Genomic DNA, 25,957 nt, shown 5'->3' on the forward strand with positions numbered 1-25,957 from the left:
TTGACACTGTTGACAATCTGGCAGCTGCCTTGAAATGACGGAAATTTCCTGCATCTCCAGAACTAAGGCTTACTGTATATGATGAAATGCCCCAACCTTTCACATACATAGAAATGTACATTATGTCTTGGGAAAAGAAGGAAATGAGTGATTAAGGAACTGCTCAGAAGAGGTACTTGTTCCAACCTCAATTCTAGGTAAAGCTTCTCTATGGCCTCTACCTGGAAAAGAAGCAATCTTTCTAGAGAGCATTTCCAATCAGTATGCCTGCCCCCGTCTCCATTCCTCTAGTTCCTTTTCCTTCATCTGGTCACATCCATATCCGGGTGACCTGTCCCTGCTAAAGTAGCCTGGGGCTCCGAGCCCCGCTGCCATACTGAAAAGGCCCCTCTTGCTTCTGTTAAAGAAAACTTACAGGGACAGGTCTTGGAAGAGTTCAGGTAGAAGAGAGCATCATTCACAGCAAGAGGAATGATCAAATGAGTCCCACTAGCTTACTTTAAAATACGGAGCAGCTTTGGCTGGCTATTTGAATTTGGCCACAAAAGCAAATTTCTCCAACATTTTGTGTGATTCATGTTAATAAAAAGAAGGGAAAATATTATTAAAAATCCAGAATTAAATTTATACATTACCTTAATCCAGACAAAAAATACTATGACTGCAGCTATATTGTTGAACTGTATTTGCCAGTATGCCAGATGTTCGAAGTTGGGGAAAGTATTTTGATCTTCCAGGAACTGTAGCAGCACCTCCACGCTTGATGTTCTGTGTATGTTAATTCCTATAGCCATCACTGATAGCTGCAAAACAAAAGACTTCCCTATTATTACAGTGTTTTAGAAATAGGTAACTTACCCTAAAATGACTAGTTTATCTCGCTTTGCCATTGTATTAATTCTAGGTATCAACATTTTTCTCACCCAATTGCATTCATAAAAGTCTCTCACATAATTGGAAAGTGTTGGGCACTGCCGTAAAACAAATAAAGCAGTATACTGCTTCTAATTAGGAATGGAAATCCAATGAACAAACAGAAGTTAAATGCACAAACTCTGTCCTCAAGGAATGCACACTCTAGTTCAAGACCAAATAAATATACAATGATAAATAATACAAAAACCTACTCAGGAATTGGCATCACACAACGTAAGGTGAAGGGTGAAAGACATATTAAAAAGAATGCTCTTAAGGAAAGAATGAGCTTGGCCTTTTCAGAGGGAGGGAATGATGACAGAGAGGGCTCAAGAAAGTTTGCAGTGGGAATACATGGGCCAAGGGTTTTCCTCTGGCTTGTTTCTGTCTCTTAACACATGACCAACAACTTTTCACACATGCTTTCGTTCTGGGCTATAAAACCATATCTGAAGGGACACTGGGCCCTATACTTGCATCTATCACCATTGGAGTAGCATGTATCTGTGGGAAGTGCTAGTATGTAACCATAACCCCTTGCCCTCATGTGAAGTCTGAGTCCAGGGAAGGTAGGTTGTGACAGGTGGTGTAACCCTTGCTGCCCATTCTCCCTTCTTCTCATTGATGATGGTCATTGACCACTTCATTACTCCTTCTCTTTTTATAAAAAATAGGTTTTTATTGATTTGAGAGAAAGGGAGAGGGCAAGAGGGATAAAAAGATCAATGATGAGAGAGAATCATTGATTGGTTGCCTTCTGCATCCCCTCCCCTTCCCCAATGGAGATCGAGCCCATGACCCAGGCATGTGCCCTGACCAGGAACTGAATTATGACCTCCTAGTTCATGGGTTGATGCTCAACCACTGAGAAACACTGGCTGAGCCATTAGCCCTTCCTGAGACACCATCCAGATCATGGCCCCAGGGGATGATCATATCAAAGATCTGCCTGGCTGCCAATAACATTGGCAAAGCCAACCTCACCACCTTCCTTTTCCTCTTTATGAAGGAATTCTAGAGCCACTCTTGTATTTCTGAACTGTAGGAATATTTTCTTTGAGCTCTCTGGAAAATACTTAGGATGTTTTTCTCCATGGACTTAGCTGAAAGGGATGAAAAATAAGTTGGGGGAAGTGCTGACTGACTGAAACCAACACCACCCCTTTACCCAACACACTCAGAACAGTGTGTTCTCCATCCATTGTTTCACTCTGCACAGGACAAATGTGGAACATGTAGTCATTTATATAATATGGATATCATATCAACACATTGTTTCCCTGAGGCTTTTCCTTCAAAATAGGGAATGAAAGAAAAGAGATTTTGTGAACATTTGGGTTGTTATGTCTTTCCTGAGTTTTCTTTGGAATTCTCATCCTTGTTTACAAAAGAACAGTCTCTCTTTACCATAATATAAGTTTCACGAGGGCAAGGGTTCCGGTTTTTTTATTCATTCCTATATCCCTAACACCAGAACAGTACCAGGCACATAGTAGGTATTCAGAAAATATCTGGTGAATAAATTATTTTCACCATGTGAGACCTATCACTCAACAAAATTACTTGAATTTAGACTTCTTAACAGTCTTCCTTTTTTTATTTTTAGTAATTCTGCTAGTTTTGAAAGACTATTACATAGGTGAAGTAAGCCTGTAGACTTTAGAGCAGTGATGGCAAACCTTTTGAGCTCGGCGTGTCAGCATTTTGAAAAACCCTAAGTTAACTCATGCTGTGTCACATATAGAATTTTTTTTGATATTTGCAACCATCGTAAAACAAAGACTTATATTTTTGATATTTATGTTATAGATTTAAATGCCATTTAACAAAGAAAAATCAACCAAAAAAATGAGTTCGTGTGTCACCTCTGACACGCATGTCATAGGTTCGCCATCACTGCTTTAGAGTGTTAGGAAAACACACACACACACACACACACACACACAATAAAGGAGATAATTTCAAAACAATTCTAAGATGTTATATTTTTATTAGGGTATCATTTCTTTTCAAGTTTCAGTTGGACTTTTTCAAGTCAGGTGGGCAAGCAAATTTGGGCCAGATCAAACAAAAAAGCATTGGCCCTTTCATAGGGTTCAAGGTCTAATGGAACACAGGGTGTGTGTGTGTGTGTGTGTGTGTGTCTGTAAGGGGGGTGTGGGGGGAGAGGAGCAGAAAGTCTGCCCTTATTTCTACTGGGTCAGGAAAGGTTTGAAGAAGTGAGATTCCACTAGCCCTTCCTTTCCTTTCTTTTTTTTTTTTTTTTTTTTTTTAAAGCACACTGTTTGAAGTGTGGTCTTGGCAGTACTAAAAGTTAAGAAAAATAAGAACAGCAGCACAGTGAAGCAAGTTTTCAAAGAAATACTTGCAAAATGTTGTGGCTGCTGAGCCAAAAAAACTATCCTTAATTTCCATGATACCATCAGCTGTATTTTCCAGTGGTCTCCAAAGTGGGATGAGGCAATTCACTGGAGTTGGGAGGAAAATATTAAAACTTCAAGGTAGGTGACAAGAAACTGTTAGAATTCTATTTCTATTTATCCCAATCTTTAAATTCAATATTGTGTATTTTTTTTTTTTACAAATGTACCCTTTATATCAACACACACACACACACACATTTCATAGATAATTACAACACATTAGGATATGCTATTAAAATGTTCAGTGACAGATGAACATTATCACAAAAGGCTGAATGCCACTGACTACCCTTTTGTTGACATTGGAGTAATTTAGTGAAAAAGAAGATTGATATTAATTAAAATAAAATTACATGTACCTTTTTACCATTATCATCAATGACGTAAATATGAACATATTCATATAAACAAAATCAGTATGTTTTGCATCTTAATAGTCCCAATCATTGTTTTCTAGAATAATTTTTAATGTATGTAAATTATAGTCATCCATCCCACAGTCCAGAACTATTTTGAAAACTTACTTCTAGTATCATCACCTTTCCAGCCTCCTTGAATACTGCAATTTTTCTGTAACTGTGTTCATTTTTAATCCGTTGAGACTTTGGGGATCAAGAGTTTACCTATAGGAACTGTGTGAAAGGAGAGATGCACTTCTAACTGCATCAGGGTCGAATCAGTTCCACACCATGTTCTTCCGTATTTTCATTTTAAGCAAAAGCTCTTTCTGAAGTACACGTGTGTGGCTTACGAGGCAGTGGCAGAGCAGTGAGGATGGTTATTGTGAGAATTAAATGAACTTCTGTATATGAGAAGCACTTGGAACTGTGCTTAGCACAGATAGCTTCTCAAGTGCTAGCAATTATTATTATTGCTCCTGTCAATATTGTTATTGCCATGCAATACGTCTATATAGTTCTTTTTGTCTTAAGTATTCTTTTATTCACACATGAATATCATTTTTACATTCAATAATATAATAGGTTAACATATTAATAATATTCAAGAACATATTTTCTATATTTTACCAACTAATTCTACTGATGATTCAATAAATGACTTGATGCAAAGGCTTCCCAAACTGATTTCTGATTTCGGGGGAAGAATACTGATAAGAAAGTAGAATACTAGAAGAGAGAATGATTAAGAGGGTGATGCATCACTTACTGAGATTTCAGAGGGCATCTCTGCTGGCCAACTTTTAAGCATGTGACAGTTAAGCATGTCATTATATGCTTAACTGTGTAACAGTGCTTAGTAATAGATTGTTACTGATGAAGAGAGAAAAACTTGTAAAAATACATTTCTACTCTGATGCTTCTGAAAGGAAGTGGTTAAGATGCTGCTGAAGGGAAACCATCTTGACAAAGTGTTAGAAATTATAATAGCCCGGCCGGTGTTTCCCAGTGGTTGACCGTTGACCTATGTACCAGGAGGTCACAGTTCGAATCCCGGTCAGGGTACGTGTCTGGGTTGCAGGCTCAATCCTCTGTAGGGGCATGCAGGAGGTAGCTGATCAGATTCTCTCTCATCATTGATTTTTCTATCTCTCTCTCCCTCTCCCTTCCTCTCAGAAATCAATAAAAATATAAAAAAAATAAATAAATGCCTTTTTAATCAAAGCTATTGTCCTTCTCTTAAAGAGATTAACTATATTATCTGATCCCATGTCAGCTTTATATTTCCTTTCTCCTATCTCTACACTCCTTTCTTTTCCCATCTCATTCTGCCTTCTTTACTCCCTTTTCTCTTACATATTCATGTAAGAATTATTGTTCTGGAAATGATAGCACCTCACCTTCATTAGAAAAAAAGAAATTGTCTGAGTTCACTGAGAAAAGAAAGGAAATCTTGATTTGGGGCAAAGTGCAGGCTCATGTCAAACATTCTTGGGAATCATCTGCTCTGGAAGACCCTGGACAATCTCTGATCCTTGAAACAGTGTCTGTGCTAAGGGAACAGCTGTCCATTTATTTATTTGAAATTCCCTGAAGACTATAGCAATGAGAGAAAAATGTCCTTGATTTGCTGATATTCTCCTAAAAATTCTCTCTCTTTCTCTCCCTTCCTCTGAAATAAAAAGTATATTTAAAAAAAGAAGTTATAATAGAGTCAGGGGCAGGCAATAGTCTTGACTCTGTCATACTCTTATGATTTCTTACACCTCATACAGAAAACCTTGCTGGCCATATATTTTGCACTCTGTAAGCTACTTGCAGAAAAATGTAAACTGTGGGGAGGTTTTCTCTGCAACCCAAAATATTTCAGGCTGTTTCTTCTTGCACATGTGCAGAAAAGTATGTATTAATTTTTACTAGTTCAAGAAAAATATCATTAGCAAAAAACAGAATCAACAACACAAAAGACTGTTTCCTTCCCCACATCTCATGGCATGGCAAAGGCAAATATGAATTATTGCTATTTTTGTTATTAGTGTGGCTGAGTGATGATTGCAAATGCCTCATTACTCCCTGATTCAAAGGGGTTACTCATGCAAAATGAGGACATAATGAGTAACACTGCAGTTGATGTAACAGAGGAGGTTTCAGATTCTCCTTCAGGAATATCAAGGTGCACAGTGCTGAGGAGACAGACTCTCATTAACGTGCTTTTATAATGGAGGTGGATATTTGGTGTTGTTCTTGAACCTACCACAATGATCACCACATCCAGACAATTCCAGAAACTCCTGAAATAGCGTAGCTTGTGAATGCGAATCTCCAATATCTCTTCCACCACATAGTAGAGGATAAAGAAACAAAAGATAATCTCACAGGCTGCCAGGAAGAAATCAAAAGTCGTGACATATCGGATCAGCTTTACAGGCTGAAATTGCCAAGATGGAATCACACCGCCTGTTGCTGGGAATTCAACCAATAACCTGCATTGTAATAAGAACAATTAAGACAGTAGCGATAACAACATACGAATGCATCCAGGACAGGACGTCCATCTATTTTGTCCCTGCACTGGAAGGTAATCAAATTGCAATCACATGTCACCCCGAACTAGAGGCAAAATTTTTTTATCAAAGCCAATGACTCCAGACTTGTAGAATTTTATGTAACAAAAAGTAAAGGTTTCCCAAGGCCTCTCAGACTAAAGAGATTATTCCTCCTCAGTCTCCCTTCTATCTCTCTGGTTTTTATACTTTGAAAATGCTATATACACTTTTTTTGTGATGTACAAGTTAAATAACAAACAAGCCTTTCTAGGCCTTTTATTAAATGCAAGTCATTCTACTAGACAATGAAGAACAGAAGAAATATGTCATGCACTCAGAATATGTACGATCTGGTTGAGAAGTGTATGTTTTGTACATATATAACGATAGGGACAGAGTTTCCCATTCATTCATTTGGTAACACTAACTAGCATTGAATAATTTACCCTGGGAGTAGTCTTTGATTCCCTTCCCAAAGCCTTACAGCAAGCATGTCAAACTCAACAAGACGAACATGGGCCAAATAAACAAGATTTAAGTTTATGTGGGCTGCAAAAAAACAAAAGCTTCAATTTTCATAGAAACGTAGGTTTATTTCGCAAAGTATAGTATAAAAAAAAGCAATGATAAAATTAATGTTTTCTTCCTGACACTTGGCATCTCTTCTCTTCTATCTTTCCTACTTCAGGGAAATCTTGTTCACTGTGATTACTTTCAAAACTGATCTAAGGTGAATGTCAGCAATTCTGGATCTGACAAGAGACTTATTTCCTTTCATACCAGTAATTGTAAGTAACGGCTCACACCGTTATATTGGCTGGGCTGCAAAAAGATTCGTTGTGGGCTGCATGTGGCCTGCGGGCCACGAGTCTGACATGCTTGCCTCACAGTAAATAGGTCTCAGTAAATGTAAATGTCTGACCCCTCGCCCCCCCCCCCCGCCCCATTTCTACTGAAGGCATTGATTTTTAGTGGTAACATAATTAAACAGGATGGTTCTTGCCAAATTGCCATTTTGTAGGTGTCACTCTGAGAAAATTAAATGACTCCCTTAATGGTATAGCCTCTCTATCAAACTAGAAATAGAATCTCTAACTCCTTCATTGTAAGACTTTTAAAGGACCTTTACTCAGCATCAGACATAACCATTTCTCCCATTGCAGGATGGGTGACCACAGGGAGAGCCTGAGCATATAGGACTCACACAGGAGCAATACTCAAGCACAGGCAGGGGCCACAGCAAATTAGAATTGATCACACTCTCCTGCTTTTTTCTTGACTATTTGAAACTCAAGAGAGCAATAGTGAAGTGAAGAGCCTCGTGACCGCCTCAGTGCAAACTCACGAGGACAGGAAGTAGCCTCTGTGCCAAGTCTCACCCCACATCTGTCACCCCTTCCCGAAATGTAGGCAACAGTGTAGAGAAATGAAGTGCCTTGACAGTATTCACTCCTAAAATACGGGGAGGAAGTGAAAGACATACGTAAGAGTTTCTATAAATAGATCATTCCTTAAAAGTCAATCAGAACTGTCTGCTTATTTCTCTCCTCTTCCCATCCTTGCTAGAATCGTTAAAACATTCAATAAAAATTGCGATTTTCATTCATTTCTGTGATATTACTTTCTGCAAAAGTTGTTAAATACAAGGAATGGGAAAATGCAACTGGCCATGTAAAGCCGAGTTGAGTTTAGCCTAAAAAAAATGATAACAAAATAAGGCTAGTATGAGGATTTATCCTTCTTATTTGGTGAGTAAATATACGCGCAAGTGATTTATGTTGGCGGAGTTTGGTGTTGGCAACGTGTTGTTCACCAGGATGATTAAAGTGGGTGAACCCCAAATCCCCTTGCCTATTCTACTTTTCTTTTTTATCGTACATATTACCTTCTAATATACGCTTTAACTAATTTGTTTCTTTTGTTTATTGTTAATTGTCTATTATCTATCTTCAGGTTGAATGCAAGCTCTGCAAGGTATCTTAATCGTCTTCACTGAGTGTCCCAAAAGCCTAGAACAGTGCCTGGCACCATATTAAATGCTAAATACATGTTTGCTGAATGAATGAATGAATGAATGAATGAACAAGATGCCCAAACAAGTGAGTGGGATCTTTGTCAGTCTCCTCACTGTCACCTAAGTGGTTATGATGCAATGTCGCAGGATCTGTAGAAGGAACTTTATGTGCCTTTGGTGAATCTTGAGCAGAAGTAGGTACATGCGTGCCCTACTGAACCCAGAAATAGCTCCTACCAATGTGCTCATGTTCTAATAGCAGGGGCATCATCTGAGAATGGGAGACTCAGGGAAATGAGTCAAGATTTGATGGCTGGGGACCTTGGTCACGGAGCATAGGGCATTTAATCAGCCTCACAAGGGGTAAAAATGTATGTTAATAAAACAATGCTGTTGGCATGAATTTGGACCAGACTTAACATTATCCCCAATCAGTTATAGTTCAGGATCCTAACTCCTTTCCCTCCAATATCATTATTCCAACAAGCCTTCAGTTTTCACCCCTGCCTCCCTATCAGCTCAGATACTTAACACTATCATTTTGCCAACTGCAAGCAACAGTTTTCTGGCCTATCTCTAGATTAGGATGTACCTACAAATACATGAAAATGGGAGGGCTGAGTGGCCTTGGTACATACCTGATCACACAGAACAGATTAATGTTGGCATTGTACACTGAAAAGTCAATAAAAGTTGCCCTGGTTCCTCGATCTAGCCACACATTTTTCTTGAGACTAGCAATCTGAGTGGCTGTTTCCTCTCTTGTTCTTGACAAATCCAGGTAATAGCCAGCTCCACTGTAAGTTGCGATCATTCCCCAGTGGCTACTCCCATTCAAGTCTTTTTCACTCGTGTAGATCCAACTAATTAAAAAACAAAATGAAAACAAAACAAACAGGTAAAATCTGTGGAAGACTTGTGGCAATTACAAAGATGGCTGGTTCCCGGTAAAAAGATTATGTAATAAAAAATATATATGTCTTACCAAGCTGGGTAAGGCGCTTGACATGGCGCTTCATAAGTGTTTTCTTATTTAATTCTCATAGAGTTATTATTCCCATTTTAGAGATGAGGGCCCTGCGGCTTAATGAGGTCAACTTAAGTCTCAAAGCTTTTGAGGGCAGAGTCAGGAATCTAGATCATGACTGTCTGTCTCCAGACCCTGAGCTATTAGCCCTTAGCTCATATGACTGCCTTCCCTGGGTACCTGTACTCTGGGACTAGATGACACAGGTGGGCGGGAAAGGCATCTTCAAGCTGGAGCCAGGCAGGGCCAGGGAAGTACAAGGCACTCAGCTAGTAGTTCAGTGTGGCCCCCATACGATGAGAACCTAAGTTCAGCGTCACTCACAGAAGTCAAGACTGTGAAGGGCAAGCATGGAGTCAGCGAAAAGAAGGTTTCGAAGAGACTCAGAACACAGTTACTCTGGTGGCAGCAGGAAAGACTGGCGTGGTGAGCAACAGAGAGCTCAAGTGCAGGAAAGAGTTAATGTAGCAGGTCCAAGATGGCCTTTCCTTAGGAAGGCCAGCTTGCAGGGTTGGACTTGGTTGGCATCTGGAACTTGACTGATAAATAGATCCCTACACTGATAACAAACTTTCCCTGACTGGCAGGAGTGGCTCACGGCGCCCGAGCTGTCTGTACAGACAAGGTGGCTTAGGCTGAACACTTGCTTTCCTCCTGGGAGTCTGGGGTTTTGGTATGTGCCAGGGGGTGCCTATGTGACCAGCACCCAGGCAACACCTTGGGTATCTAAGAGCAGAAGCACTTCACACGTGTTGTTACACATGGTTGCTGGAGGGATGAAAACCATCTAATGTGAGGCTATTGGGAGGAGATTTTGGAAGCTTGCCCTTTGTTTCGTCTGAACTTTGTTCCATGTGCCTGCCTGCACCTTCTGCTGTTTTCGCTTTATGATCCTTTCACTGCAATAAACCTTAGCCATGCACATGAGTATGTGCTGAGTGCTGTGAATCCTTCCAGCGAGTCACTGGACCTGGGGGTGGTCCTGGGAACCCTGCCCAGCTCAGTCAGCAGTCCCTGCAGTAACCTAGAGGTGATCAGGACTGAACCAGAGCAGTGACGGCGGGAAGGAGAAGGAAAGACGGACAGTGTCTCCACTGCAGTGACTGTCAACAGAACCTGCCAACTGATTTGGAAACAGGGGCAAGGGACAGGGGATATCTCAAAAATGACTCTGTACTCTCTTTGGGGATAATGTGAAGATGGTAGTCTCAGCAACAGAAGGAAGAGCAGCTAGTAAGAAAGTGATGAGTTCAGTTTGGAGCATATGGAAACTAGCAATTGAGTGACCACATGTACATAGGTCATGACGTGTCCATGTCCAAAGTTCTTATATATTTCTTATATATTTCTTTTGAACCAATATAGTTCAAAATGTCTATATTGAACTATAGCAGCTGGTGGGACATATAAAAGAATATAGATTTGTCTACTATCCCTAGAATGTAAGCTCTGTGAAGACAGGGCATTTGATTCTGTTTTGTTTACTGCTGCTACTCTGGGGCATTGCTAGAAAAGGAAGACCTCACCTGGAACATGCCAGACACATGGTGACAGCATATTTGTTGAAGAGATGATGAATCATCAAATAGAGATGAGAGTGCAAACCATCTGAATTTCAAGGGGATGAGTATAAAGAAAGAGTATACAGAAAGGAAAAACAGATCTGAATATAGAATCCTGGAGTAAGACAGGACAGGCGAGTTAAGAAGGGGGTTACAGAATTAAGAGAACCCAAGTTCAGTGTCACTCACAGAAGTCAAAAGAACAAGCTATCAACACTGGCACACTCTGCAGAGAGGTTGACTAGGATGAAGACTGAGAACTCATTCAGTGGATTTGTTAACTGGAGGCCACTGGTGGCTTCTAAGAGAGATCTCAAAAGCGAGGGTTTTGAGCTTTGAGGGGTGAATCAATAATAAGGAAGTGGAGGTGGCAGTGAAGGCTATTCTTTCAGGAAGTCTAGAGTTGAAGGGAAGGAGAAATGGGAGTAACCTGAGAATATGGCAGGATCAAGGGGCAGCTTAGGTACACATAAGAAAGATCCTCTTCAGTAGTCCACACCCAGTGGAAATCACTTATGCATCCATGCACCCAGTAGGCACTTACGGAGCATCTTTCCAGTCCAGGCACTATTCAGGGCTTGAGAATACAGCAGTGAACAAAATAGAGCCCTTGCTCTCAAGAAGCTGAAGACTGACGAGGAGCTGCAGGCGGCAAGAAGCCACCTTAACGACATAACTCACATGAAAGGAGAAAACACAGGCCTTGGTCAGGCTGGTTAAATCCCAGCTTGGTTCCATGTACTAGCTATGGGTAAGCGAGCCTGTTTTTTCATCTATAAAATGGAGATGATACCTATTTCAGAGTTGCTTTGTGAAGAGTCGATGAGATGATGGATAAAACCATTTCTTAAATAGCATGTGGCATGGAGTCGTGGTTGCACACATTTCTCTTATTTGCGACGTGAGATAAAGTTAAATAATGGATAAGTACTATAGTTTAAGGGCACATATATGCTTTGCAGGAACTAGAAAAAGGAGCATTGGAAAAGAAAATCATTATCATAAAAAAGTCTTTTGTATTTAGTCCCTTTACTCTAAATCTCTGATTTTTCCTAATGTCTTGTGGACCCTGGTATTAAATAGGGTGTGCATTATATGACAAAGAATATGATCACAGAAAAGGTGTTTCCCCTCCCCCCACTGCGTATGAACAAATCTGGATTCTGGGAGCCTCAGTTCCCAGAAAAGGGATCCAGATGAACGGTCAGAATTAGCTTAGAAAAGCTTAGATGGCAATTCTTACCATAGTAATTCACCCAGGACGGTACCCACCACAGGAAACCCTGAGAGTTCTCATTTCTTTTCTTTAAGGTTTAAATATGTTTCACTTTTATTGACTTTTAGAGAGAGAGAAACAGAAATAGAAACACCTAACTGAGAGAAACATCATCGACTGCCTGCCTCCCATACGTCCCCCACTAGGGATTGAGCCTGCAACCTGGGCATGTGCCCTGACCGGAATCGAACCAGCAACCTCGTGGTTCATGGGTTGACACCCAACCACAAAGCCACACTGGCTGGGCCTCATTTCTTTATGATAACTACAGTAATTCTAAAAAGAAAGACTGCCCTCCCTTAATACACAAGATGTTTTAGGTATGCTTGCCAAAGAGCACACCAAATAAATATACTATAAATATGCACATTACAAATACACACTCAAAATCATAAACACATTTGAGAAGACAGAAAAACTGCCCCACAGGCTTATTATCCATTTTAAATAATTGCATTCTGAACAAAAATTTATTTGTAAGCACTCATAAAAAAAAACTTCTGTACCAGAAAATTTCCTAGAAATAACCCAGCGGATGATACTACTGACTCTATAAAATTAATATCCAGGCATCGCATCAGAAACCTCCAAAGGCCCAGTAGCTTCTTTCTCAGACCATACGGCCAGGGATTTAGCCTCTTGAAAAATATGTATTTAGAAGCTGAAAGGGGGTAAAAAGTAGAGAAAACTTGAGGAATCAAAGGTTAGTTTGGCCACAACCTTAATATACGCATTGAAGAGTCAGTTAGGGCATCTTCTTAGGTGAAGAAGTCAGAGAATGAATGAATGAATGAACGAATGAACGAATGAATGAATGTCGGTGAGAGGCCAGGGCACAGGGCCATGAGCCACAGACACTTACGCGGTTCCATTCCTCGGACCAAATGGAGCCCTGTCTTCACTGCTGACAGAGTAGACATCATAGCACTCTTTAATCTCATCTCTCAGGTCCTGGGGGATAGAACAGGATCCATTCCTGACTTTGAGTTGCCGTATCCGTGGTACCCCTAACAGGAGGTTCTCGTAGTAGATGAAGCTTCGGTTGTCAGCTTCAGTTCTGTTGCCGGGCTGTGTCTTCCAGTACAGCCCATCCAATAAGGCACCTTCTGTGAACTGAAAGCACAGGGAACATTTTTGAAAAGCTTCAAGCTCCGTGGCTGCCTCGCTCCTGCCCGGAATGTGTGCATGACCAACAGTGTAGTGCTCTGTGAACACAGCAGAGTGACAAGGGTAGGTTTTGCTGTCAGAGGGATTTAAGTTGGATCTTACTCCATCATTTGCTAGTTGTGAGGCCTGGGTTCCTGGGCTCCTGTACTGGAAATGTCCATTTTTTAAAATTTTCTTTAAAAATTATTATTATCTTCTTTTTGTTAATCCTCACCCAATGATATTTTTCTATTGACTTTTAGGGAGAGTGGAAAAGAGAGAGAAAGACAGAGAGAAACATCAATGTGAGAGAAACATATCAATTGGTTGCCTCCTGCATCCGCCCCAACCAAGGCCCGGGCTGGGGAGGAGCCTGCAACCAAGGTATGTGCCATTGACCAGAATCAAACCCAGGATGCTTGGCTCTGCAGGCCGAGGCTCTATCCATTCAGCCAAACCGTCTAGGTCAGTGTCCATCTTTTGCCTAATTACTACATTGATTTGAAAGGAGATGGTCTGGATCTCAACAAACATACAAACAGAATGCTCTCATCTCAAAGAGGCTCAACCCATTGCGATTACCCTGCAGTTTTCACTTCACAGTATAAAAAGAAACCAATAAATCCAATCTTTTGATATTTTAGGTTTTGGAGGCTTATGTTTTTATTCCACAAATGGTTATCAAATGAAAGTGTCCAGTGAGGCAAATCCACGAAACCATTACATTTTATGATTATAATTTTTCTTAAAGCAGCACTTTTTACTGGCTTTAGTTGAGATTTGCCTTTTATTATGACTATTGGTCATTCTCACTAGATTCCTGTGAGACTCACTTTGGTTATCGTTAATATTTAATATTTAGACTATTTTATTTAGCAGACTCTATAAATGAGATATCTGCAAGGCACTTACAATGTTACAGATGTTTTAACTTTAAAAAAAAATTTAAGTTTAAAAATTTTAAATTTTATTGTGTAAAGATCTTTTTTTTGTACCATAAATGTATTTTTAGAAAAAGATAAAACACTGGTTGACTGGTTTTCTGACGTTTTATGCATATTAAACAACAGTCTTCAAATATACAAAAGCTACATTAAGTAGCATATTTTTCAGTCTTTTTAGAATTGGAACTAATACCTATGCAGTTAAAATGGATAAAGTGTATACAGATGTTTTATATATTATAGAATAAATATATAAATTAAATTTTTCTACATACAGCTAAATCTGAGAGTTGGGGTAGTAATATTTTGAATATTATTTTATTTTTAAAGATCCAAGATGAACTTTGTGCAATGCATTTCTGTGAATGCTTTTCAACATATTTGTCTGGCAGTGTTTTGTTTGCTGCTACCTAACTGCTACGGTGCTAGTGATGAAAGTTTTAATTTTTAAAATTGCATGTGATATTTCAAATCTATCATAAAACAGTACATTTCTTTTTTAAAAAAACACTGAACAGCCCTAGCTGGTTTGGCTTATTGAATAGAGCGTTGGACTGCGGACTGAAGGGTCTCAGGTTCGATTCCAATCAAGGGCACATGCCGGGTTGCAGGCTCGATCCCCAGTTGGGGTTGTGCAGGAGGCAGCCAATCAATGATTCTCTCTCATCATTGATGTTTCTATCTCTTCTGTCTCTCTCTCTCTTCCTCTCCCTTCCTCTCTGAAATCAATAAAAATATTTTTAAAAAACCCCACAGAACACTTCACAAATTTGAGTGTGATCCTTGTGTAGGGCCATGCTAATTTTCTCTGTATCATTCCACAGAACAATAGGCACACAGTGGGCGCTTACTAAATGGAAACTCTGATTTTTGCTTTAGGACTGAAGGTAGGGGGCGTGGAAGGAGCTGTTTACATAAACCCACAGCCATGATCAATTTCACTTTCCCTGATTAAAAGTTAATAATTAATCATCAAGCTTCAAAACTTGTTTGGAAAGGAAAAGACTATAGTTTTAATTACCAGTCTGCCATCTGGTGGATCTTTTAATTGTTTGGATTATTTTCTATATGGTGAACTCTCCAACCTTGCTCACCCCTGCTTTTAGAGCTTGGCATTTATTATCATTGAGTTCTGTGTATCTGTGAGAAGTTTCTTTTTAGTTTGCCTATCGGACATCTAGCCATTCTCAGTGTCTTATCAGATGATCAACAGAGATAAACTGATTTGCCTAGGAAAATATTCCTATTATGCAAGTGTGGTTTTGGATGCCAAGTATTTTCAGGCTTTAGAATGAACAGGTTCCTGTGATCCAGTTTTCTCTATCTTTAAAATAAGCAGCTCTGATCCCCGGGTTTTATAAGAATTTTAGAAAGTATCTCCTTAGGAAGAAATAATCATTTTCTTTCCAATTCCTTTCTGCCCCCTCACACACAATTTTTGTAGATTCTGAGCCCCATATCTTCCAGATTACTTGGATGTTTCTCCTGTGGTATCATTCCTTGCTTATCTCTTCCACCATGCTGGAATCTGTGACAATTTGGGAAGGGCTGGGTTTAATTTTACATTAGAGATCTTTGAAAGAACGTGCCTGCAGGCAGGCACTGGTCTAGCGTACCTGCCATCATCCAACAAAGACACAAAAAATAAAAAAAATAAAACAAAGCAAGAAAAAAACAACTAAGTTTTACACCACGGGCCTTACATCCTAAGAGATACTCAACAGATAGTTATTGAATCATGAATGACTGCATGAATTATAAACCTGGTGAGGAAGTGTCCTTCAGGCTAGAATAAAGCCCACTTTCCTTACTCCCTGGCTATGGGGAATTCCTCTGAACCAAACTGAGATTCATTTACAACCTGGGGAACGTTAGTACTTACCTTGTATGGTTACTATGGCGATTAAATATATTAAGACATGAAACCCTCAGCATGGTGCAAGGCTACATACTTCCAGCAACCCACATGGCAGGCCCTGCAAATGCTGCTAAATTTAACTTATGAACTAAATGAACAATTTTCAGTGACCAAGAGGTACTTTCAAAGTCATTGGTAAATACCTTCCAGAAGTCTTCCATTGAAGAAAGCGTTTTAAAGTTAGTTTTCTCCGTTTTGGACACAGGGGTGTCAAGGAAGAGCTGTGACATTACACGAGTGTAGTAGTACACACTGGAGCTCATCATCCCATAGGTCACTGGAACACAGAGAGAGCCAGATGAGCCCCTGAGGGCACCTGCCCTCACTCCCACATTCCCGGTGGACAGCACACACCCTCGTCTTCTTCCCTTTGCCATTCCTGCGTACTCCCTCGTTCTCTGGTTTAGAAAACAAAGAAACTAACATTGACGTGTGAAATAAAACTAAGTACCGAGCACTGAATTAAGATCAGGCGCCTTGACCCAGAATGGCTCTTCTCTCCTATGCCTCTTCCAGCTTCTAAAGGTAAAATCTTTAAATTCAAGAAATTGTAATATCATCAAGATGGCGGCATAGGTTAACGCCGGAGTTTGCAGCTTTGAACAACTACTTCAAAAGTGAAACTAAAACACGGAACGGACATCACCCAGAACCACAGGAACGCTGGCTGAGTGGAAGTCCTACAACTAGGAGGAAAGAGAAACGCATACGGACACTCAGAGGAGGCGCAGTGCTGAAGTCAAATTCTGAGGTGCGGAGTGCGCGGAGCGGGCTGGCAGCGGAGGGCGCGGTTGGCGTTTTCAATCGGGAGGGAGTCGCAGACTCTGAGCTCCAGATCCGGGCGAGTCTTTAGGGACCCAGACTCAAACGGGAGAAGCGGGACTGTCTGGCTTCGGTCAGAGCGAGTGCAGCTTTCTCTCCCAGCTTTGCAGCGGGTGCTGGGACTCAGAGAGGCAGAGCCCCTGGGGACAGGACTGAGAGCCGCCATAACTGCTCTCTCCAGCCCACCCTGTTGATCCTGTGCGACCCGCCCTGCCCATGCCCTGCACAGAGGCATTTGCCGGATGGCCTCAGGCAAAGGCTAGATTAGCACCTCCCTAGAGGACAGAAGTTCTCTCACTGCTGACACAGTTGATTCTCATAGCCACTTGGCCTGGAGGTCAAACCCTCCCTGGAATTAGCTACAACAATCAAGATTTATCTATAAGACTGCGAACAAAGACCACTAGGGGGTGCACCAAGGAAGCATAACAAAATGCGGAGACAAAGAAACAGGACAAAATTGTCAATGGAAGAAATAGAGTTCAGAACCACACTTTTAAGGTCTCTCAAGAACTGTTTAGAAGCTGTCGATAAACTTAATGAGATCTACACGAAAACTAATAAGACCCTCGATCTTATATTGGGGAACCAACTAGAAATTAAGCACACACGGACTGAAATAACGAATATTATACAGACGCCCGACAGCAGACCAGAGGAGCGCAAGAATCAAGTCAATGATTTGAAATGCAAGGAAGCAAAAAACATCCAACCGGAAAAGCAAAATGAAAAAAGAATCCAAAAATGCGAGGATAGTGTAAGGAGCCTCTGGGACAGCTTCAAGCGTACCAACATCAGAATTATAGGGGTGCCAGAAGATGAGAGAGAGCAAGATATTGAAAACCTATTTGAAGAAATAATGACAGAAAACTTCCCCCACCTGGTGAAAGAAATGGACTTACAGGTCCAAGAAGCGCGGAGAACCCCAAACAAAAGGAATCCAAAGAGGACCACACCAAGACACATCATAATTAAAATGCCAAGAGCAAAAGATAAAGAGAGAATCTTAAAAGCAGCAAGAGAAAGAAACTCAGTTACCTACAAGGGAGTACCCATACAACTGTCAGCTGATTTCTCAACAGAAACTTTGCAGGCCAGAAGGGAGTGGCAAGAAATATTCAAAGTGATGAATACCAAGAACCTACAACCAAGATTACTTTATCCAGCAAAGCTATCATTCAGAATTGAAGGTCAGATAAAGAGCTTCACAGATAAGGAAAAGCTAAAGGAGTTCATCACCACCAAACCAGGATTATATGAAATGCTGAAAGGTATCCTTTAAGAAGAGGAAGAGGAACAAAAAGGTAAAGATACACATTATGAACAACAAATATGCATCTATCAACAAGTGAATCTAAGAATCAAGTGAATAAATAATCTGATGAACAGAATGAACTGTTGATTATAATAGAATCAGGGACATAGAAAGGGAATGGACTGACTATTCTTGGGGGGGAAAGGGGTGTGGGAGATGTGGGAAGAGACTGGACAAAAATCGTGCACCTATGGATAAGGACAGTGGGTGGGGAGTGAGGGCGGAGGGTGGGGCGGGAACTGGGAGGAGGGGAGTTATGGGGGAAAAAAAAAAAAAAAAAAGAGAAAAAAAAAAAAAAAGATCAGGCGCCTTTACTTGACATTTTGGGATTCCAACCTGCTTCTTGGCTTTCATCTCTCAGCACTTCTGGGAGGCTGATCTGCACAGGTCCCAGCAGAGGCCACGCCGAGCTCCTCAGCCCACGGCTGTGCATGTGCTGCGGACTCTCCCAGCAATAACGGGGGCAGGCCATCTCTGCTTGTTCCCAGATCAATTCTCCATTCTTCTTTCCCTGCTCTGTGCGTGCCCTGAGGCTGACCTCTATAAACCATACCACACTGGGTCCCTTGCCAATATAGGGCTGAACAGGAGGTCTGGGGGCATGAGAAGAGACAGAGTTGAGTTTGTTCCCTCCACCCCTACTCTCCATCCCCTCATCACCTGGATGAAGTCTGTCAGGAGATTCTCGAAGTTCGGCCCTGGCTACTGGGGAAAACTCTTTTTCCCACAGCCACACTAGGTTCATGCCATGCCATTCCCTCCCCTTTTCCTCAAGCCTGGAGGTGAGAACCTTTCCTGAGTGTCTCACTTCCCCTTGTAGGTCTCCACCACACCTCTGTAAATAGTCACTTCATTAAACTTTCTTTAGCTACCACTTCAAGGTTTTCACCTCTGCCCCTTCAGGATGCTGATAGGTACAGTCACATCTAGCTCTCACCTATCAAATCTTGTATGAAACCCTCTAAATTCAAGCTCCATCCCAGCCACAGGACTGGCTGATTTTACCAGCCCATTCTGAAAAGTCCTGGAGGGAGTGGGAGGGTAATGTATAGGCTTAGCAGGTCACAGATTAGGGTTTGAATCTTGGTTGTGCCTCTTACTTGCTATGTAACCTGTGCAAGTTGCTGAAACTTTCTGAGCTTAAGTTCTCTGTAAGATGAGGATAATGAGCTATTCCATAGGATTTTTTGGTGCTTAAATAAAAATAATAACTTAAAATTATCTAATTCAGTGGCTGACGCTTAAATGTCCAATAACAGTGGTTCATCCTCCTTAATCAGATTGTTATAACATATCTATTAAAACTGTCAGCACTTTAATGAGTACTATCTTATTCTGGACTCTAATGATTGCAGGTGTAATATGCTATAATTCCTATAATTAGCAGACACAAAGCTTCCAGAGGAAACACATTTTATACTTCTTTTGACCACAGTTCTCAACACTTAGCAGGTGAATAAATCTTACCTGATTCTATAATAATCTCAGGCTTCATAAAATGCATTTAAAAAGGATTTGGGATTAAATGCTATTTAGTAAAACCTCTCTCTCACATAATTCCTTTCCCACTGGAGCATCATAGAAAATTTAGATTATTAAAAGAGAGGAGTGGATAACAGTGATCTAAACAAAAGTGTGTCTGAGAGTCCATGTCAAGCAGCCAGGGGAGCAGGAAACACACCTAATCCACATGGCATGTGTCTCTAGTCAGAGGGGGAGGAACGTTTTCCAGTCTCCTCAGCTAGGCTTCCCCACCTATCATCCTCTGACTTGCTAATTAGGACAAGAACACTCCTCGTTAAGTGTTACATGACCTGCTGCCTTTCAAAAACTGTACTGGAGCAGACTTGTAATCCATTCACAGTTACGGAATAAGGTGTTGAACATGAAGATGAGTAGGATGTGATCTCTGCCCTAAAGAAGAGGAGCTCAGAGATTCCTGGGCAGAGAGCACTGCCTTCTCAGCCCCACAGAGGGATGGACAAGGTACAATGAATTCTACAAAGGCCTTCTGTGGAACAGAGTCAGTCCAGGGAACAAAGCTGATATGATGCTTAAGGGTAGTAGTGAAGGCTCCCCAAGGCCAACTAAATAAATGTTTATTTTTCTAAATTAACTTAAAATTGGAATTTGCATTGAATTGATTGATTAATACAGATCATTTTGGATTTTTTGTTGTTGCTAATATAAGAATTTTGACAAATTACTTAAATTTCTTGATTTATAAAAATGGTATAGTTACATATGTACATAGATTTTAGCCAATGATTTAAAATATATATCTCCTTTATTTTCTTATATTTTCAATTTTGGTTTTACTTTTGAAATTCCGAGGACCTGCATGGAATTTAATGGGTTCATTGAAGGAAAGTGACAGATCCCCTTGACTATGTAGTGCCTCCTGCTGGATATTCAGAGAAACAATGCCATCTAGCTTCAAGGGTATGATTATTCAATCAATCAGCAAACATTACCCCAGTCCCTTCCTTATGCCAGGCCCTGGTCTGGTCTGTGGGATATCTTTGAGTGACATCTCCACAGAGTCTAGGAGTCAGCTGCACCATGAGTCCATCTAAGCTGTACCTAAGGGACCCCTGTATTTGAAGTAAGAATGATTTGGGTTTGAGTTTTCACACTGCTTCATCTTGAATGTCTGCCTCTATGTTGTGGGTCTCAGTGTCTTGGGCTCTCGGCCAACTACTTAACTTTTCTGAGCTTCAGTTTAATTATCTAGAAAATGGGAATAATAACATCTAGAGCTTTTGCGTAGTTCAACTGGAGAGATGTATATAAAGACATTTGGCATACTATCAAACGCAGTAGAAATATAAGACTGTTATATCATTTCTGCTTTCAGTACCTGATGAAGAAAGCCCATTTAGAAGGCAACATTCACTCCTTAAATTAACTAAATTGTGAAGAAAAAAAAATTACAGCATAAAATAGGTAACCTTAAATGAGGACTAGAAAGGAGAGGAGAATATTAAAAAATATAATGTAAAGGACATATGTATATCCTATGTGCATATATTTCTTCTGCTACTTAGTCTTAGCTCCCAAGTTTCATTTCCATAAAGTAAGCCAGAATAAAAAAATATCATCATACCATCACCATTTAATCAGCATGTGAATGAACCAAAACTGTCTGGAAAAATATGCTCTCATTTCAAATAGTCAGTAGATACTATATTATTCTTTTTTTTTTTAAATATATTTTATTGATTTTTTACAGAGAGGAAGGGAGAGAGAGATAGAGAGTTAGAAACATCGATGGGAGAGAAACATCGATCAGCCGCCTCCTGCACACCTCCTACTGGGGATGTGCCCGCAACCGAGGTACATGCCCTTGACCGGAATCGAACCTGGGACCTTTCAGTCCGCAGGCCGACGCTCTATCCACTGAGCCAAACCGGTTTCGGCAGATACTATATTATTCTTAATATTGTGAAAAATATAAGCTCAAATACTAAAGCAAATAAAGGCAATTGTACTGAACAAACTCCAAATCATTAGAATAAAAAGCAAAGAAAAAATTTCCAAAAGGAAAATTAACAGGAAAGCATAAAAAGAGAGGGGAAAAAAGAGATGACAAAAATCTGACAAAAGCATGAAATGTGAAGAGGTTAAACTCACTAGATGACAAAGTCTTATTAAATATTGGTTTATAAAAAATTTTAAAATTGCATCCGTAGAATTTTTATGAGACCCATTCAAAATGAACTGAAAAATAAAGGAATGAGAAAATATGTATTAGACATATATTAGGAATAAAATACTTTTTAAAATTTGTAAGTGGCATAATCATCTGACAAAGAAGATTATACAGTGAGTATTGAGTTAAATAAACAAGTTATTTTATAAATAATACCATATACAATAATTTAACTGTAATAACCTTTTATGTATTGAATAACAACACCAAGATATGTAGAGCAATACCTTCTAGTAATATAAAGGGTAATACCAAAACTACAATTGTAGTTGGAAACTTAAATTTATATCCTATCAATCTTTGATAGAGAAAGTAGACAAAAATTGTCCTGGGATATTAGGGATTTTAATTGAAAATGTAATTTAATGTACATTTAATTAATGTAATTTGGTACATTTATTTACACATGGTCTTTTTAAAATATTCATGGAACATTTACAAAAATTAGTAATACGCTAGGTTATTAAAGGGAACATTAGTAAATCCCTAAAATGAAGACTCCACCAGGCAGGTGTCCTTATAAGGAGATGGCCATGTGAAGGAACAGAGACACAGGGAGCTGGCCCTCTGATGATGGAGAACTGGAATGATGGAGCTACATGCCAAGGACACCAAGGATTGCCCGCAAACTATTACAAGCCAGGAAGAGGCAAGGAAGGATTCCCTTACAGGTCTCAGAGGGAGGATGGTGCAGGCACCTTGATTTGGACCTCTAGCATACAGATCTGTGAAATTTCTGTTGTTTTAAGCCACAAAACAAAACACACAGAAACCCCCAAACCAAACACAAAAACCCTCACAAAAAACAAAAACTAACCAACCAACTAAAATACAGAAAAGCCACCCTGATAAATCAACTGAAGACTAGCTGGAGAGAACCCTGATAACCAAGGAAGGGAAGTGGAGACCACATAGAGACTGGTAGGAAGGGCAGAGGCACGAGAGGGCTGGCCGAGCTCCCACAGGCAGCAGCTGAAGTTCTAGAGGGATATCTCAGCTGTGGGGGAGTCCCACTAAGAACTCTGGGGTCTAAACCCCAAGCTGGGATCCCCAGCCCAGAGCACCAGAACTGAGAAAGGTACCCACATAACATCTGACTGTGAAAAGCAGCAGGGTTGCTGTCTGCCAGTGAGAGATGGATGGAAATGCAGGCACCCTCTTAAAGGGCAACATACAAAATTTCATGTGTAGCCACTCACCTTGGGCTCCAGAAGAGGGAGAGCAGAGTGGACTGGAGCTGTGTGAGCAGAACCCAGGTTTGGGGGCTCTGGAATTGGAGCTCAGAGGGCAGCCACCCCAGTTTCCTATGCTGAGTCAATCCCTCACTCTGCAGAGGACATCTTTCTCCAGTGAGCTGCTATCCAGGTGGTATTTGCCTTGGGGGAAGGCAGTTGCCCAACCCTGTTGGAAGACCTCTTGCCCCACCTTGTGGTCAATAGCCTGAGGCTAATAAGAACTGAGTGTCAATGGGACTACAGGCAGAGGTGGGTCTCTGGAGGCTTTGAGTCTTTGCCTGATGTAATCTGAGGCCTGGGGCTAGGAAAAGCAGATACTGGAGCACATTTTGATCCTTTCCAAAGGAACACAGCCCCAGCAGAGGGAGCCACAAGCTATGGATTGATGATAGCTTCGAACAGAGCCAGCCACAGTGTTTGACATTATCCTGCACTAGAGATTGGGAGTTGCAGCAGATTTACTTAATACACAGACTTAGACCCAGACAAACAGCGAAAACTGAAAGACAAAAAGACTAGCCCCAAATGAAAGAACAAGAGAATTCTCCAGAAGAAGAGATAAACGAAATGGAGATAGATGTAGAGTTCAAAATAATGATGGCAAAGATGCTCAACAGCTTGAGAAAAGATATGGTAACTACGAAGAATGACATAGCACTAATAAAGAACACAATGGAAGGAATACACAGAAGATTAGGGGAAGCTGAAGGTTGGATCAGTGAATTAGAAGACAGGGTAGAAAAAAATCACTCAATCAGAGAACTAAAAATGAAAAACAATAAAAAAACAGGAGGACAGCTTAAGGGAGCTGTGGGACAACATGAAACATAATAGGTGTGCCAAAAGGGGAAGAAAGCGAGCAAGGGATAGAGAACATGTTTGAAGAAATAATGGCAGGAAGATTCCCTAACCTGGAGGGACCTGGAGAGTATTATGCTAAGCGCAGTAAGAGTCAGAGAAAGATAAGTATCGCATGATCTCATGCATATGCAAAGTCATGCAAGTGCAGGAGGTACAGAGAGTCCCAAGCAAGAAGAACCCAAACAGGCCCATGCCCAGACACATCATATTTAAAATGCCCAAAATTAAAGACAAAGAGAGAATCTTAAAGGCAGCAAGAAAAAAGCAATTTGTTACCTACAAAGGAGCTCCCATAAGGCTGTCAGCTGATTTTTCATCAGAAACTCTACAGGCCAGAAGGGAATGGCATGAAGTATTCCAGATAATGAAAAGCAAGAATCTGAAACCAGGATTACGATATCCAGCAAGGCTATCATTCAAAATAAATGGTGAAATAAAGAGCTTCTGGGGGAAAAAAAGAGGGAGGGGGGCGGGTGGCTAAAGGAGTTAATCAGCACCAAACCAGCACTGCAAGAAATGCTAAAGGGACTGCTGTATGAGAAGAACTAGAAAGAGAGAGAAAGAGAGAGAGAGAGAGAGAGAAACAAATGGAACTACATCAAAATAAAAAGCTGCTCCACAGCAAAAGAAGCCATCAACAAAACAAAAAGGGAGCCCACTGTATGGGAGAACATATTTGACAGTTATACATCTGATAAAGAGTTAATATTCAAAATATATATGGAACTCATATAACTTATCAAAAGGAAGACAATCCAATTAAAAAATGGGCAAAGGACCTAAATAGACACTTCTTCAAAGTTCACATACCGATGGTCAAGAGACATATGAAAAAATAGTAAAAATCAATGATCATCAGAGAGATACAAATTAAAACATTGAGGTATGACCTCACACCTGTCAGAATGGTTACCATCAACAAAAAACAAGTCCTGGTGAGGGTGTGGAAAAAAGGGAACCCTAGAACACTGTTGGTGGGATTGCAGACTGGTACAGCCATTATGGAAAACAGTATGGAGTTTCCTCAAAAAATTAAATATGGAACTGCCATTTGACCCAGTGATCCCACTTCTAGAAATATATCTTAAGAAACCTGAAGCACCAATCAGAAAGAATATATGCACCCCTATGTTCATAGCAGCACAATTTACAATAGCTAAGATCTGGAAATAGCCCAAGTGCCCATTAGTAGACAAGTGGATAAAAAGCAGTGGTACATTTATACCATGAAATACTATGCAGCAATAAAAAATAATCTCTTACCCTTTGAGACAGCATGGAGGACCTGAAGAGTATTGTGCTAAGGGTAATAAGCGAGTCAGAGAAAAACAAGTATCACACAATCTCACTCATATGTGAAATCTAATGAACAAAATAAATAGTTGAACAAAATAGATCTAGAGACACAGAAGCATGGAACAGACTGTGGAATCTCAGAGGGAAAGTGGGGGTGGGTGGGTGGATGGGTGGGAAGAGATCAACCAAAGATCTTGTATGCATATATGCTTAACCCATAAACATAGACAATAGGTGGTAAAGGCCTGGGGTGAGGGGCTGGGGGTGGGCTATATGGGGGTAAATGGGGGAAAAGGGGACATATGTAATACTTTCAACAATAAAGATTTTAAAAAGTAATGAGACATTCCTACCTAACAAATAACTTATCCTATCTAATAAAAGAGAAAAATGGTAATTGGCGTACGACGATACCCTTTTCATTGGCTAATCAGGGCTATATGCAAATTAACTGCCAACTATGATTGGCAGTTAACTGCCAACTATGATTGGCAGTTAACTGCCAACTAAGATTGGCAGTTAACTGCCAACAAGATGGTGGTTAATT

At 40.4% G+C, this 25,957-nt stretch overlaps 1 protein-coding gene and 1 pseudogene across 1 annotated transcript in view; both read right to left on the reverse strand.

Moving 5' to 3' along the window:
• The window catches only part of PKD2 (polycystin 2, transient receptor potential cation channel), a 62,754-nt gene that overhangs the window by 25,229 nt on the left and 11,568 nt on the right, over positions 1-25,957 (reverse strand). The window contains exons 3-7 of the mRNA XM_059665817.1: positions 16,313-16,446; positions 13,024-13,274; positions 8,935-9,159; positions 5,991-6,219; positions 636-803 (exon numbers count right to left, since the gene is read on the reverse strand). Of these exons, the coding sequence (XP_059521800.1) occupies positions 636-803; positions 5,991-6,219; positions 8,935-9,159; positions 13,024-13,274; positions 16,313-16,446 (1,007 nt within the window). The remainder of the gene's footprint in view (positions 1-635; positions 804-5,990; positions 6,220-8,934; positions 9,160-13,023; positions 13,275-16,312; positions 16,447-25,957) is intronic.
• On the reverse strand, positions 14,998-15,098 carry LOC132224266 (U6 spliceosomal RNA; annotated as a pseudogene).

This window comes from Myotis daubentonii, chromosome 1 (genome assembly GCF_963259705.1).
Source record: "Myotis daubentonii chromosome 1, mMyoDau2.1, whole genome shotgun sequence".
Classification (NCBI taxonomy): domain Eukaryota; kingdom Metazoa; phylum Chordata; class Mammalia; order Chiroptera; family Vespertilionidae; genus Myotis; species Myotis daubentonii.